The sequence below is a fragment of the Saccopteryx leptura genome, chromosome 7 (genome assembly GCF_036850995.1).
Source record: "Saccopteryx leptura isolate mSacLep1 chromosome 7, mSacLep1_pri_phased_curated, whole genome shotgun sequence".
NCBI lineage: Eukaryota > Metazoa > Chordata > Mammalia > Chiroptera > Emballonuridae > Saccopteryx > Saccopteryx leptura.
In genome coordinates this window covers 56,145,331-56,157,967 of record NC_089509.1, presented here as the reverse complement: position 1 = coordinate 56,157,967, position 12,637 = coordinate 56,145,331, and the positions used below count along the sequence as shown (strand labels likewise).

General features: G+C 35.5%; 1 protein-coding gene across 1 annotated transcript in view; it reads right to left on the bottom strand.

Annotated features, from left to right (window-relative positions):
• Positions 1 to 247: 247 nt before the first annotated feature.
• The window catches only part of UBR3 (ubiquitin protein ligase E3 component n-recognin 3), a 236,238-nt gene continuing 223,848 nt past the window's right edge, over positions 248 to 12,637 (bottom strand). Inside the window, exons 36-39 of the mRNA XM_066345546.1 lie at positions 9,778 to 9,957; positions 3,756 to 3,965; positions 2,933 to 3,072; positions 248 to 2,638 (exon numbers count right to left, since the gene is read on the bottom strand). Of these exons, the coding sequence (XP_066201643.1) occupies positions 2,521 to 2,638; positions 2,933 to 3,072; positions 3,756 to 3,965; positions 9,778 to 9,957 (648 nt within the window). The 3' untranslated portion in view covers positions 248 to 2,520. The remainder of the gene's footprint in view (positions 2,639 to 2,932; positions 3,073 to 3,755; positions 3,966 to 9,777; positions 9,958 to 12,637) is intronic.

Genomic DNA, 12,637 nt, shown 5'->3' with positions numbered 1-12,637 from the left:
CCTCAGATCTGCACACTCATTTTCTTCTCTCCCTCTTCCAAAAACACATACACTTAGCAAAAGCTTTGCATTAATTTTGAGACAGGATAGAAGAAATAGGAAATAGCTCTCAAAATAAAAAGGAAAAAGGAAACCCTTTATACATGACTCCATCATAAAGCAACTCTTAGTTCTGTTATGTTCTCATCTTATCAGCTGTTCTCATTTACATACATTATTGTCAATATCTTTAAAAACACAGTAAACATTTTAAGAACCTTTCACAAACCAAATGACAGTAGGTTTTTATTAACATATCTTACAACGTTGATTATTCCTAGTTTTATCATTTCTGCTTAATTATAAAGATTGATTTAGCTTCTACAGTAATGTACTGTATTTAAATGACCATTCATACAAGGTATCACACCAGTACATTTTTTTTGAATAATATACACACATCACTCTAACTTGGACCTGTTATTTTTAAGAGTGGATTTATAAATGGGACTTAAAAAAGTTATGGGGAAAAATTAAAGTTCTAGGTTTAGCAGCATGCATGTATGTATTCAAGTACAATTTTCAACCAAGTGCTTTTTTTTTTTAATTTACTGGTGACTAATTCACCAATATCAAAATAAACACTATCAAACCCAAATTTTAATGTTAAGGCTAATATTTTCACTTCACATCCATATGCACAACCATGAAACATTCCATTTTAAATATGTAGTAATCAAAATCTGAATACATCATACCATGTATATATAGCATCAGAGTCTCAAACTGTAGAATTATTCAAGTTCATGAATCCTGAAACAATATTTACTAGAGATGTAAATTAGCATTTTGCTCTTCAACCACACTTACAAATGCTCTGGTATTCAGAATGACTGATGCAAAATATATGACAAGCTGAGCTTACAATACATTATTTTAAAAAGTAGCAATGAGTTGGAAAGGACAGCTATTTAAAACAGAATCATTCTAGCCTTTCAGAAAATGATCTTAATATTTTGGAAATATATATAAAAATAGCAAGCTGTTTCCATGTATTTTATTGTAGAGCTTTAGGTAATTTTTTGACTTTTTGAACATATCTGAATATGGACTGTTCTGCTGTTTTTAGATCAATACCATCATTTAATGTCCACTTGCATATTCTATAATGTCCTGTCATTCATGATTTTTAGAAGTTAGATTTGACTTAATTTTTATATTTTGTCATTAGATATTTTTGGTTTATTTTTACATGTAAAAATGTAATTTTATATAACAAGTCATGTAAGTCCATAGTACCAGGAATTACTTGATAGCACTATGTATGAAATAATCATTAACTTAATTATTTGGAAGAAAAATTCCGGTAGCAATATATAACATGCTTTTTTGTAATCTTCCTTCTCTACTAGTAGAGTAGGTTTCAGCTCAATGATTCCCATTCTTATTGAATTAAAAACCCTACAAATATAAATTGCTTTTCACAGCAGCATCTAAAAGAATGCAGATGTGAGGCTCATTCACGAGGGTCATCACCACTGAGCCTCCCGCCCCCTTAGGAAACCAAGCAGAAACAGCAGTGATCACATTGCACAAACACCATGTAGATGGACCTCTTGAGGTGACAGGGAATTTCAAAACTATGCTTCATTTGTGGGGAAGTCTGAGCATTTTCAATCCAGTCACTTAAACAAAAATGTGGCTGGGCCATGTGCAGATTCAAAATCTTCCATGTGTATGCTCTTGAAACTGTTGATTTTATAATCAAATATATTTGTTACTACCTCCAGTAATTCATCTAACTGAAATGGATAATTTTGATTTTTAAGGACTCCCTCCCCCAAGCACACACATATTTCCCAAAATTTACTGTATTATATTAACAGCAGCTATCTACTTATTTTACAACTTTTTCAATTATTTACCTGGGGAGAATATTTATGAAATTCCTGAGAATGAATTAAGTTTTCAGCAAAGCCTTAAACATTTAACAGATTCCTCACAATAAGAAAAAGTTTTAAAGTTCTACTACTAGACCAACTTTTACTATACATATTTCACATAAATCGTTTTACATTTTTTTTCTAATTACATACAGCAGAAATCTCAAATCAACACAAGAATGGCAGAGAGAAAAGATGCATTATGTTTAGCAGATGCAAATTAAAACACACAGATATAAAGAAGCAGTAAAACTTTAAATAAATCACACCCACTCTAAATATCAATGAATATAGTTGATATGCATTGCTGGGAGAATCAGTTTTAAATAATTTTGTCAAGTTGTGCTTCTTATTAATTGTAATTTTTTTATATGATCACTAAAGAATTAATTAACTTGTAACTTCTGTTCTCCAGATACTTTTTAAAAAATTATTATACCATTAATGTAATTACCAAGCACCTAATTTTGGAAAGGCTTTATAACATGTTTCCTTTTTTTTCCCTCAGCAAAAGCATTAATTCCCAAAATTAAGTTAAAGCTTATTGTTGATAAATTCTTATGAAAATCATGATATAATGCAATGCCAAGGTGGTGAGTCAGAGTCCATTGTAATGTGGACCCCATCTTTTATTGATGTGATCAAAAGTATGAGAAATCCACTGTTGTTCAAGAACTTTGTATCTTTCCTTGCAAATGTAGAGAGGCTTGCCCCGCCTAGAATAAAAAGCGGAAAAAAGGTATTGAAAGTAATAAAATACAGAGAAGATTTCACACACGTTTTAAAAATAGATTTCTTGTGGCAAAAATTCCATAGTAATTTGATTTATTTTATGTTTCCTTAGCATGTTGATAAAAAAATATTTCAAAAACTAGAAATAGCACTAAATTAATGACTGTTAGAATTACATAATATAAAAAAAATATTATCATTACAAAGCCAGAAATGGCACATTATTCTTACTGACCAACCTTAAGTAAAACACCCAAATACATCCATGTATATCTAACCTGAGATCCCGGTCTTCCTCTCCGTGAGCATCCAAATACACAGAACCCCAGAGGCAGAAGCGGTGGCCTCGAATGATGATAATCACCGACGCGTTAATCAAAAGGAAAATTCCTGTTCCAGCGCCACAGTTCTGTGAATGCTAAAAAATTAAAAATAAATTGACTTCCTAATCAAATGGGCTTTTTATAAGAAAATCAAGACTCTCTTAAGTAAATTTCTTCTAAATAAAACAGAAATATATTTTAATTTTAAAACAAATATTTTTTATTTTAATATTATTTCATCTAAGTTAAATTTACAATTTTATTTCCAACACTTTATTAATAACACTATTAATAACTGATACTTTATTAATAATGTCATCTAAGTTAAATTTACAACCTCATTTCAAACACTTCATTAATTATATATTTTATTAATAATTTGAGTAAGGATTATTTAGAAAAGCAATTAAAAGCCAATATAAACCTAATTCAGAGGTTAGCATTTATAATAGCATATATAACTGCTGTTTCATTGAACAACATTTAAACACATCTACCAGTAAAGGATAGTGCAGGAAGAAGAAGAAAACTGTATTTAAGAAACATTTTACTTAAAGCCTCCAGAGTTTTTTGGTTGTTATTTTTTTTACCCTTCTACTGGATTAAAAAGAACAAAAACAAACTAAAACAAAAAAGAAGAATGAAATCTTAATACGAAGTGTTTATTTTATTCAAAAGAGTAGTTAAACCTTTAGAGCTGGCTTGACCATATATACCATATTTCTATGTGATATGAGATTTGAGTTTTCATAAATTTTATAGTAGTACCAATGCTTACCAATACACATTCACAGTAACTCTGTTGCTTGCAGCAAAGTCCTTTCAGGCACACAAAAGTACCACAAACAAGGCAAACGGCAGGATCTTTAGGAACCTTGGTGCAGACACTACAGGTTTTTCGATGGTAGTACTGAAAAATGGTATTATAATTCTCAGGCAACTGTAGTAGATGTGGTAATTTCCATTTGGGCTCTTGGATAAGCAAGGCCTAAAACATTATCCAAAAATATTCATTAAGTCCTATGTATTTAAGTCACTATCACAAAATACTTATTTTTTTAAAGAATGGAAAATCTGTCTCCAAAAATGTGACTTATTTTCTTATTAACACTCTTCTCATTCCCATTTTACAAATGACTAAAATAGTACTTCAAAAATTACCACTCTATTTTAATGTTGTTCCTACTTAAAATATGATGCAAGATTTAGATAAAATACCCCAAAACACTTAAGCTTGTTATTACTTTAAAAGAAAAATATTAAACATAACTAAGCATGCAAGGAAAATATATCTAGATATCCTCATTTTTAAATATGCTTTTAAACAGTTATATATTTTTACAAATAAAGTTTTGACCTTTCTCAGATAAACAAATAATTCATTGGCTTTTTCTTTAGGGAAGATCATTGTTTTAGCTCATTATTTCTATTTCTTTTTTAAATTCTTATTTATTGACTTTAGAGAGAGAAAGAGAGAGAGAGAGAGAGAGAGAGGAGAAAAAGAGAGACAAAGAAACATCAATTTGTTGTTCCACTAATTTATGCATTCGTTGGTAGATTCTTGTATGTGCCCTGACCGGGGATGGATCCCGCCACCGTGGGGTATCTCAACAATGCTCTAAACAACTAAGCTACTCAGCTTGGGCTCATTATTTCTAATTCAATACTTTATAATCTACAGTCTCCTTCCTAGAAGATGTAAAAATATCCCTACACCTCAAGCTAAGATCTTTTGTATCTATAAGTGCTGGGGCTACAACTCTTCATAAATTTGCTGCTTAAGTATGAAAAAAAAACAGCCAAATTAGTTCAATTTCTCTGAAGAGTATCCTTTACTGATTATTTGCAGGTATATAAAAATATTGGTAATAGCACTATTTTTTTTCCAGATGCTACTCAATTAACAAATAAAATGTAATATGAATCTATTATCTTTTTTAATTTTTATTTATTTATTTTAAGTAAGAAGAGGAGAGATAGAGACAGACTCCTGCATGCACTCAGACTGAGATCCACCCGGCGATCCCCATCTTCAGCTGATGCTCTGCCCATCTGGGCCATGCTCACAACCGAGCTATTTATTTTAGCACCTGAGAGAGAGGTCACAGAGCCATTCTCAGTGCCCAGGGCCAACTCGCTGAAGCCAATGGAGCCAGGGCTGCGGGAGGGGAGAGAGAGAGATAGAGAATGGAGGAGGGGGAGGGGTAGAGAAGCAGATGGTCACTTTTCCTGTGTGCCCTGACCAGGAATCGAACCCAGGACTTCCACACACTGGGTCAACACTACTACTAAGCCAACAGGCCAGGGTGAATCTATTATCTTAAGAAACTGTACAGATGGCAGGCAACTCATATGGTGATCATCTCACATTATCTACAGTCATAATTCATCTATCAATGCAGTAACGAAGTAGCTAGCTTGATGTTTTTTGATAAGTTCATGGATAAATTGGCCCTAGAAGCAAGGATAAGGACAATATATACGGGCTTACAATATGCTATTTGCCAGTACTCAGTGTCCAATCCTAGACTCTAAAAATTACATATTCTGTAATGGGTTGATTATAGTGGAAACCTTCCATCAGTAGAAGAAACAGCAATTTGTTCTCCCTGAACTTGATACTTATCTACATAAGATTAGGTTGTAAACTGCCTAGCAGCCCATACTACATGGTTTCTAATCAAAGAACTTTCTTCAGAAAGAGAGGTATGAGGCAATAGGGGGATGTCTGTGGGATTAACTGATCTTAACATACACTCAATCATCTAAAAAAAATTGTCTTTTAAATAATAAACCACTTTGCTGATGAATTTTTAAATGGTAGCAGCTATAAGAAAGTACCTATAGAATGAGGAATGTGCTCCTACTGAATGAAATACATGATCTTAACAGCAACACATACGAGTGACTGTTCTCTCACAGCTGCAATTGCACAGGTAGGAAACCAGGGAGTGAAAAGTGCTTGTGGTATCTCTCGTGATTTCATCTGAGAATTCAATTTTTAATTTTTGTTTCCCTGCTATTTTGGATTCAACTGCAGCTTTAGTGCCATCCTAAGGAAGCTGTGTACCATCCCCCATCAGACTCCACTGAATTAGAAACTAAATGTCATCTAACCATTCTAGGTCCCCCCCCCCCCCCCCCCCCCCCCGCGCGCTACTAAGAGAAGAAAGGGAGTGGCTTACAACATTGTCTGGAAGGATTGATCCAGACTATCAAGAGTAACAGAAATATTACCATACAATTGTAACAGTATGTTTGAAACTTAGAGACCCCGAATTTTCATCCCCCACCATGTCCCAAGCATAAAAGGTAAAAATTTAACACAAAACTATTACAGCCTTATATAAGCAAGACAAGATCAATCACCAGAGCTCAGACCTCTCAGAATAAAGTTTGAGTTACATCCTTGGTCAAACTAATCCAACCAGTTGAGGTGCTGTCAAAGGAGGTGAAAAAAGAAAGTCATATACTTTGACTATGTACTAACTACAGCTTTATGACTGGTTGTAAATTTTCTTGCTTTCTGTAGTATACATTTCTGCAACATTTTTGATTCTTTTTTCCTGTCTCTTACTATTGAATTCAGGGTGAGTAGATGCTAATTAAAATTTTCTAGACAATTGAGATGTGAGTACAACAAATCACAAAAGGAATAAACAGCTCTCAGACCCTCTAGGTTCACTGAGGCCCGATGATATAAATTATTGGGAATCACTCAGGCTACATACTTGGAAAAGTGGTAGATGCATCTGTGGTTGTAAAGGTGATGTGACGGTTACTTTATTTTGAACAGAGAAAGTAGTGAAACTCTATGAATGGGAAGAAGGATGTCTCTGTCCTGGGTAAGTAAGATGTGCAGGTAGTGGGCTACCAATGTTTTTTCTTTTCCATTTCTTTAACATCCTTATCTGCATTCTTATATTAATAGCATTACAAGTTCTTTTGGAACAAAAATAACCTCTTTTCCTGCTCCATACAAGTCTGATAGGGTGGCCCCATCACAAGATCCTGCCCCACCAGAAGTGTGTACATATGATGCAAACTTGGCTAATCAGATTCTCCCCCAGCAATCTGAATCTTAAAGCACAGGAGAAGGGAAGGAAAGTGACTGAGGCAGTCATCAGTGGTAGCACTTCAGAGAAAACAAACCACAGGTTTGTAACCAAACTGTCTGTTTACAACCAAAGAATCTTAGCTGATAAACAACATTAGAAGCACTAATTCAAACTATCTTCCAAGGGTACTGTTGTTGGATTACTTGGCTCAATTCATTGTTTATCTTGCTAAATCCCTCTATTCAAATTTAACATTCCTGGTAAAGAAGATTTGGCTGTCCTAGGGTCCCAGTCAGGGTTCGAACTAGAACAGAGTGGAGCAGGAACAGTAGGCATGCAGGTCAGAGGGTGATGCAACTCAAATAACTGGTAAAAATTCTGCATAAACAGTAATACATAAATGTAATCTACTGTTCTGACTCTAAAACAAATAAATATCACTCAATTTTACAAAAAGATAAAATATTTTTAAATGATAAATTCTTATTCTCCATCAATATCAACACCAGTAATCATTCCTCTAAAATGTAAGCCTGCTCTTATATTACTAAATAAGTTAATTTTTATCTATTGCTTAACCCATGGCACATATGAAGACAAAAAATTTTAAGTATGCTCCACACTTTCTACTGTCCTGGTTCTACAATTAAACCCATCTCTCACTCCAAGTCATTTCTCATAGGTTTTCAGACATTAAAATATAACTTCAGATTCTAGTGATAATCTGTGAATAACAAAATTACTAGATAGAAAAAAGATTTTTATATTTAACATACAAAGTTCAATTAACTTCTTGAATTTCCCTTTTTTTAAAAAAAGGTATGAGATATTATCTCTTTAAGGATTTCAACAAAAATAAAATGAACAAGAGACATTTATCATTTATGTTCGCCTTGCCTTTATTATTCACTTCGATTTTAAAAGATTAAATCTAGTCTGACACCTCCTTCTGAAATACTCATCTTTTCTCTTTGATGTTAAAATTAAAAATTCTTATTTTCACTGAAACTTGGATCCCCTTGCATCAATTCTATTACATCTTCTCACCACTTAATTGTTCCACAAATATTTATTAGTCATTAGGCACTTTATAGGAACCAGTGATTCAGGGATAAGAAATTTTTGCTTTGTGGAGCCACAGTCCAGATGCAATAAGCAAAGTGATAAACATGGCTACTGTAAGAGACAGTGGCAAAAGTACTGTCATATAGCACAGAAGAGGGAGGGGGTTAGGACTGCAGAGCAAGATGGACTATCAGACAAAGCTTCACAGAAGAGGTAACATATCTTAGCAAAATTGTGATTAATTCAACAGGAGAAGGGTAGAAGGTTGCTTTATCTAAAGTGACAGCAATAAGCAATAGTACAGATGTTTGAAAATATGTAACACACTTAAGAAACATTCTTTTGATTTGAGCAGGGTTGTGGGCAGGGGAGTGGTCCAAAGTGAGGTTAGAAAGGCAAGCAAGAGGGTAAAAATTCTTGAATGCTATGCAAGGAGTACATATCTTCCTCCAAAGGCAATGGGGCATCATCAATGGTGTTGGGAATAGGTTCCTATCAGAACTATGTATACTCATAAGTATTCTTCTAATGATTTGAGTTCAAGATCTTACAGTTATGTATATCCATTCACCAAGTCCTATATATTTTTCTGAAATATCTCTTGCATTGGTTATATTCTAATATCTATTATCAGAACAACAGTATAGATTTTTCACCCCCTACATAATCTCCGGCTTCCCTTTCCCTCTCTCCTTACTTCAATTTACCTGCTAAGAAGCCATCGGATTACCTCCATAAAACACTACTTTCATCATATTATGTCATTTTTCAAAACCTGTAGTTCAGGCTATTGAAAAAGTCTGAGCACCAGACTAGGGCATCCAACTGCCCACTGATATCCCCACTCTCCAACACAAAACTTTTCACCAGCTGAGCTGGCAGCACTGGCCCAGCAAATTTTAGTGACAGACATGACCTTTTAGATCTGCTAGTCCAAATCTTCAATTATGTGACAATTCTCTTTCCTATAAGTCGACAAGTTTCTTGTCTATTTTAAAATTCCTTTGTATCACAAAGTCTAATGTCATGATTATTTAAGGATTCAATAAAAATCTGACAACCCAAGCCCTGGCCGGTTGGCTCAGTGGTAGAGCGTCGGCCTGGCGTGCGGAAGTCCCGGGTTCGATTCCCGGCCAGGGCACACAGGAGAAGCGCCCATCTGCTTCTCCACCCCTCCCCCTCTCCTTCCTCTCTCTCTTTCTTCCCCTCCCGCAGCTGAGGCTCCATTGGAGCAAAGATGGCCCAGGCGCTGGGGATGGCTCCATGGCCTTTGCCTCAGGCACTAGAGTGGCTCTGGTCGCAACAGAGCAACACCCCGATGGGCAGAGCATCGCCCCCTGGTGGGCGTGCCAGGTGGATCCCAGTCGGGCGCATGTGGGAGTCTGTCTGACTGCCTCCCGTTTCCAGCTTCAGAAAGATACAAAAAAAAAAAAAAACAAAACAAAACAAAAATCTGACAACCCAAACAAACTAAAAGTGACATTAGTAATACCTTAGCTTTGTTGAATGAAATATTTCTGCTTTTATATTCATAAATTTCCATAAGTAAATCATTTTTTCAATATAGTTTAATAAGTGCTTCCAAGAACAGATGACCTAACTTTTAAATTCTTCATTATCCTCTGATCTATTAGCATATCACCACTATGGCAAATGAGCACTATTCCTTTTACATACCTTTCCTTGTTCTGCATGTCTTTCAGTAAATGAATTCATCTCAGAACACCACTGAGATATAATATCAAACGCTGGAACTGGCCAATCCAGACAGGAGGCACTGATGAATGGATGTTCTGTTTGATAAAATGTTGGCAAAAGTCCCAGACAGTTGGAAAGAACTGAAAATTCCTCTTCTTCCTTTTAGACACAAAATAGAAAATTCTCACATATTTCATCAAGAACACTTCACATTATAGATATTTTAAGTGTCATTCTCATTAATTACTTTTGGATGATAAGAAAACTTTCATAACTGAGTCATTAAAGAAAAGTGAAGGGAGTAGAATAAGCAAAGAGCAACAAAGGTGCCTAGCTGTTACATTCCAATAGCCTTACAATATTCCTCTGTGAAATCCAACTACTAAGTGCCTTAGCATCTGCTTCTTTAATACATTTATTTTTAAATAGTATTGCCACACATCTGATGAGTATAGTTGACAAGAACCTAGTTACTCTATGAGAACAAAGTTAGTTGGGGGCAAAGGAAAAGTGATTTTTGGTTAAAAAGCCATACTGTCGGTGTGGATAAAGAACAAGAGTAAAAGCATGGCATTTACGAGAGGCTGTGCTAAGTCATTTCCCTGGGTCCTGAATGAGTGTGAAACAAAGCAGTTTTAAAAGGAGGAGGGAATTTTTACAAACTTTAGAGATAAAAGTGCCAGGCAATCTGAAGTTCTGCTCAATAACAGACCCAGAGAAACCAGTCATCCAAGGACTCACATTTTGAAAGTTGATTTTTACGGAGTCTGTTAATCTTATAAACACCAAAATATACTCCCCAATCCCTTTATTTAACTGAAAAACCATTTCTGAGGCTAGTATGTCAACTTTCCCGTCCACTGAACAAACTCCTATCATCTTTCAAATGCCAGCTCCCCGAGGAGGCCCTTCCTGACCCCACTGAATGACTCTAGATTACCTAGCACCATTCAGATAAAATTAATCCTTCCAAACCGAGTAAACACCTCTACTATGTTGTTTTCATTTTCACTCAGTTTAAGTATTTTCTAATTTCCTTGTGATTTTTGCTTTGATACCCAAGTTATTTAGAAGTGTGTTGTTGAATTCCCACATATTTGGGGATTTCCATATTTCTTTCTATTACTGACTTCTAATTTAATTCTATGTTGACAGAAAATACATAATTTCAATTCTTTTAGATATATTGATATTTGTTTTATGGCTTGGCATATGGTATATTCTAGTGAATGCTACATGTGCACTTGTGAAAAATATGCATTCTGCTATTGTTTGGTGAAGTATTCTATAGATGTCAACTATATCAATTTGATTGACAGTATTATTCAGGTTCCATTTATCTGAGTTGATTTTCTGTCTACTTGTTATTGACTACTAAGAGAGAACACTGAAGCTCCCAGCTACAATTGTGGATTTGTCTATTTTTCAATTTTGTCAATGTCTACTTCAGATCATTTGAGGTTTTGTTGCTTCATACACATATAGTTATCCTGCTCTACTGAGAGAGGGTATTTATTTTCTAATGCAACGCATGCTATGGAATTAAAAATTTACCTTAAATCTCTCTGTTAAGAATTCCAGAGTTAGAGGATAAATAAGAGAGAAGGAATTTAAATAGAAAAAAGAGAACCATATAGGTTACTATAATTAGCCCTACTGTGGTAGCAGAAATAGTGTTAGACTGAGACATTTAACTAAATTGCAGGCTTTCTGTTGTTAGAACATGTAGTAGGTACCATTCTTGATGATTTCTCAAGGTTAACAAAATGTTTAATTAAAAATGTACTGTTTGGCTCTGGCCAGTTGGCTTAGCAGTTGAGGATCAGCCCAGCATGTGGATGTCCAGGGTTCGATTCCCAGTCAGGGCACACAGAAGAAGCAACTATCTGCTTCTCCACCCCTCACCCTCTCCCTTCTCTCTATCTCTCCCTTCCCTCTCTCAGCCATGACTCAGTTGGAGCAAGCAGGCCCCCCGGCACCGAGGACAACTCCATGGTCTTGCCTCAGGTGCTAAAATAGATCAGTTGCCAAGCAGCAGAAACAATGGCCTCAGATGGGCAGAGCTTCCCCCTGTAGGGGGCTTGCTAAGTGGATCCCCATAGGGGCGCACGCAGGAGTATGTCTCTCTGCCTCCCTGCTTCTAAGTTAAGAAAAATAAAAAAGTACAGTTAGCTTGACCTTTGATCAGTGGATAAAGCATCAACCTGGAATGCTGAGGTTGCCTGTTCAAGACCCTGGGCTTCCTCTTTCAAGATACATATGAGAAGCAAGTTGATGCTTCCTGTTCCTCCCCACTCCCCTATACTTTCTCTCTCCCCCCCCCTCTCTCTAAAATCAATAAATAAAATCTTATAAAAATATACTGTTAAGAGCCTCCTGGCTATTAGAAATAATCACTGAATTTATCAGCAAATATAGATTAATGTTTAAAATTCCAATTAGATTTCTACATTCAACAACATATTAGAAAATAATTTTTAAATGATCCCATTTACAATAAAAACAAAAAGACACTCACAAGAAACTTAGCAGCATTTTATTTGGGGCAGGGCACAAGAAAAGGATGCCAACAGACCCTGGCTAGTGGCTCAGTGGATACAGGGTCAGCCTGGCATATGTATGTCCTAGGTTCGATTCTCAGTCAAGGCAGACAGGAGAAGCAACCATCTGCTTCTCCCCCCTCATTCTCCTTCTTTTCTTCCTCTTCCCCTCCCGCAGCCAGTGACTCAATTGGTTTGAACATGGCCCAGGCGCTGAGGATAGCTCCACTGAAGTGCATCAGTCTCAGGCACTAAAAATAGCTTGGTGCTCAAGCATTGGCCCTTGATGGAGTTGTTGG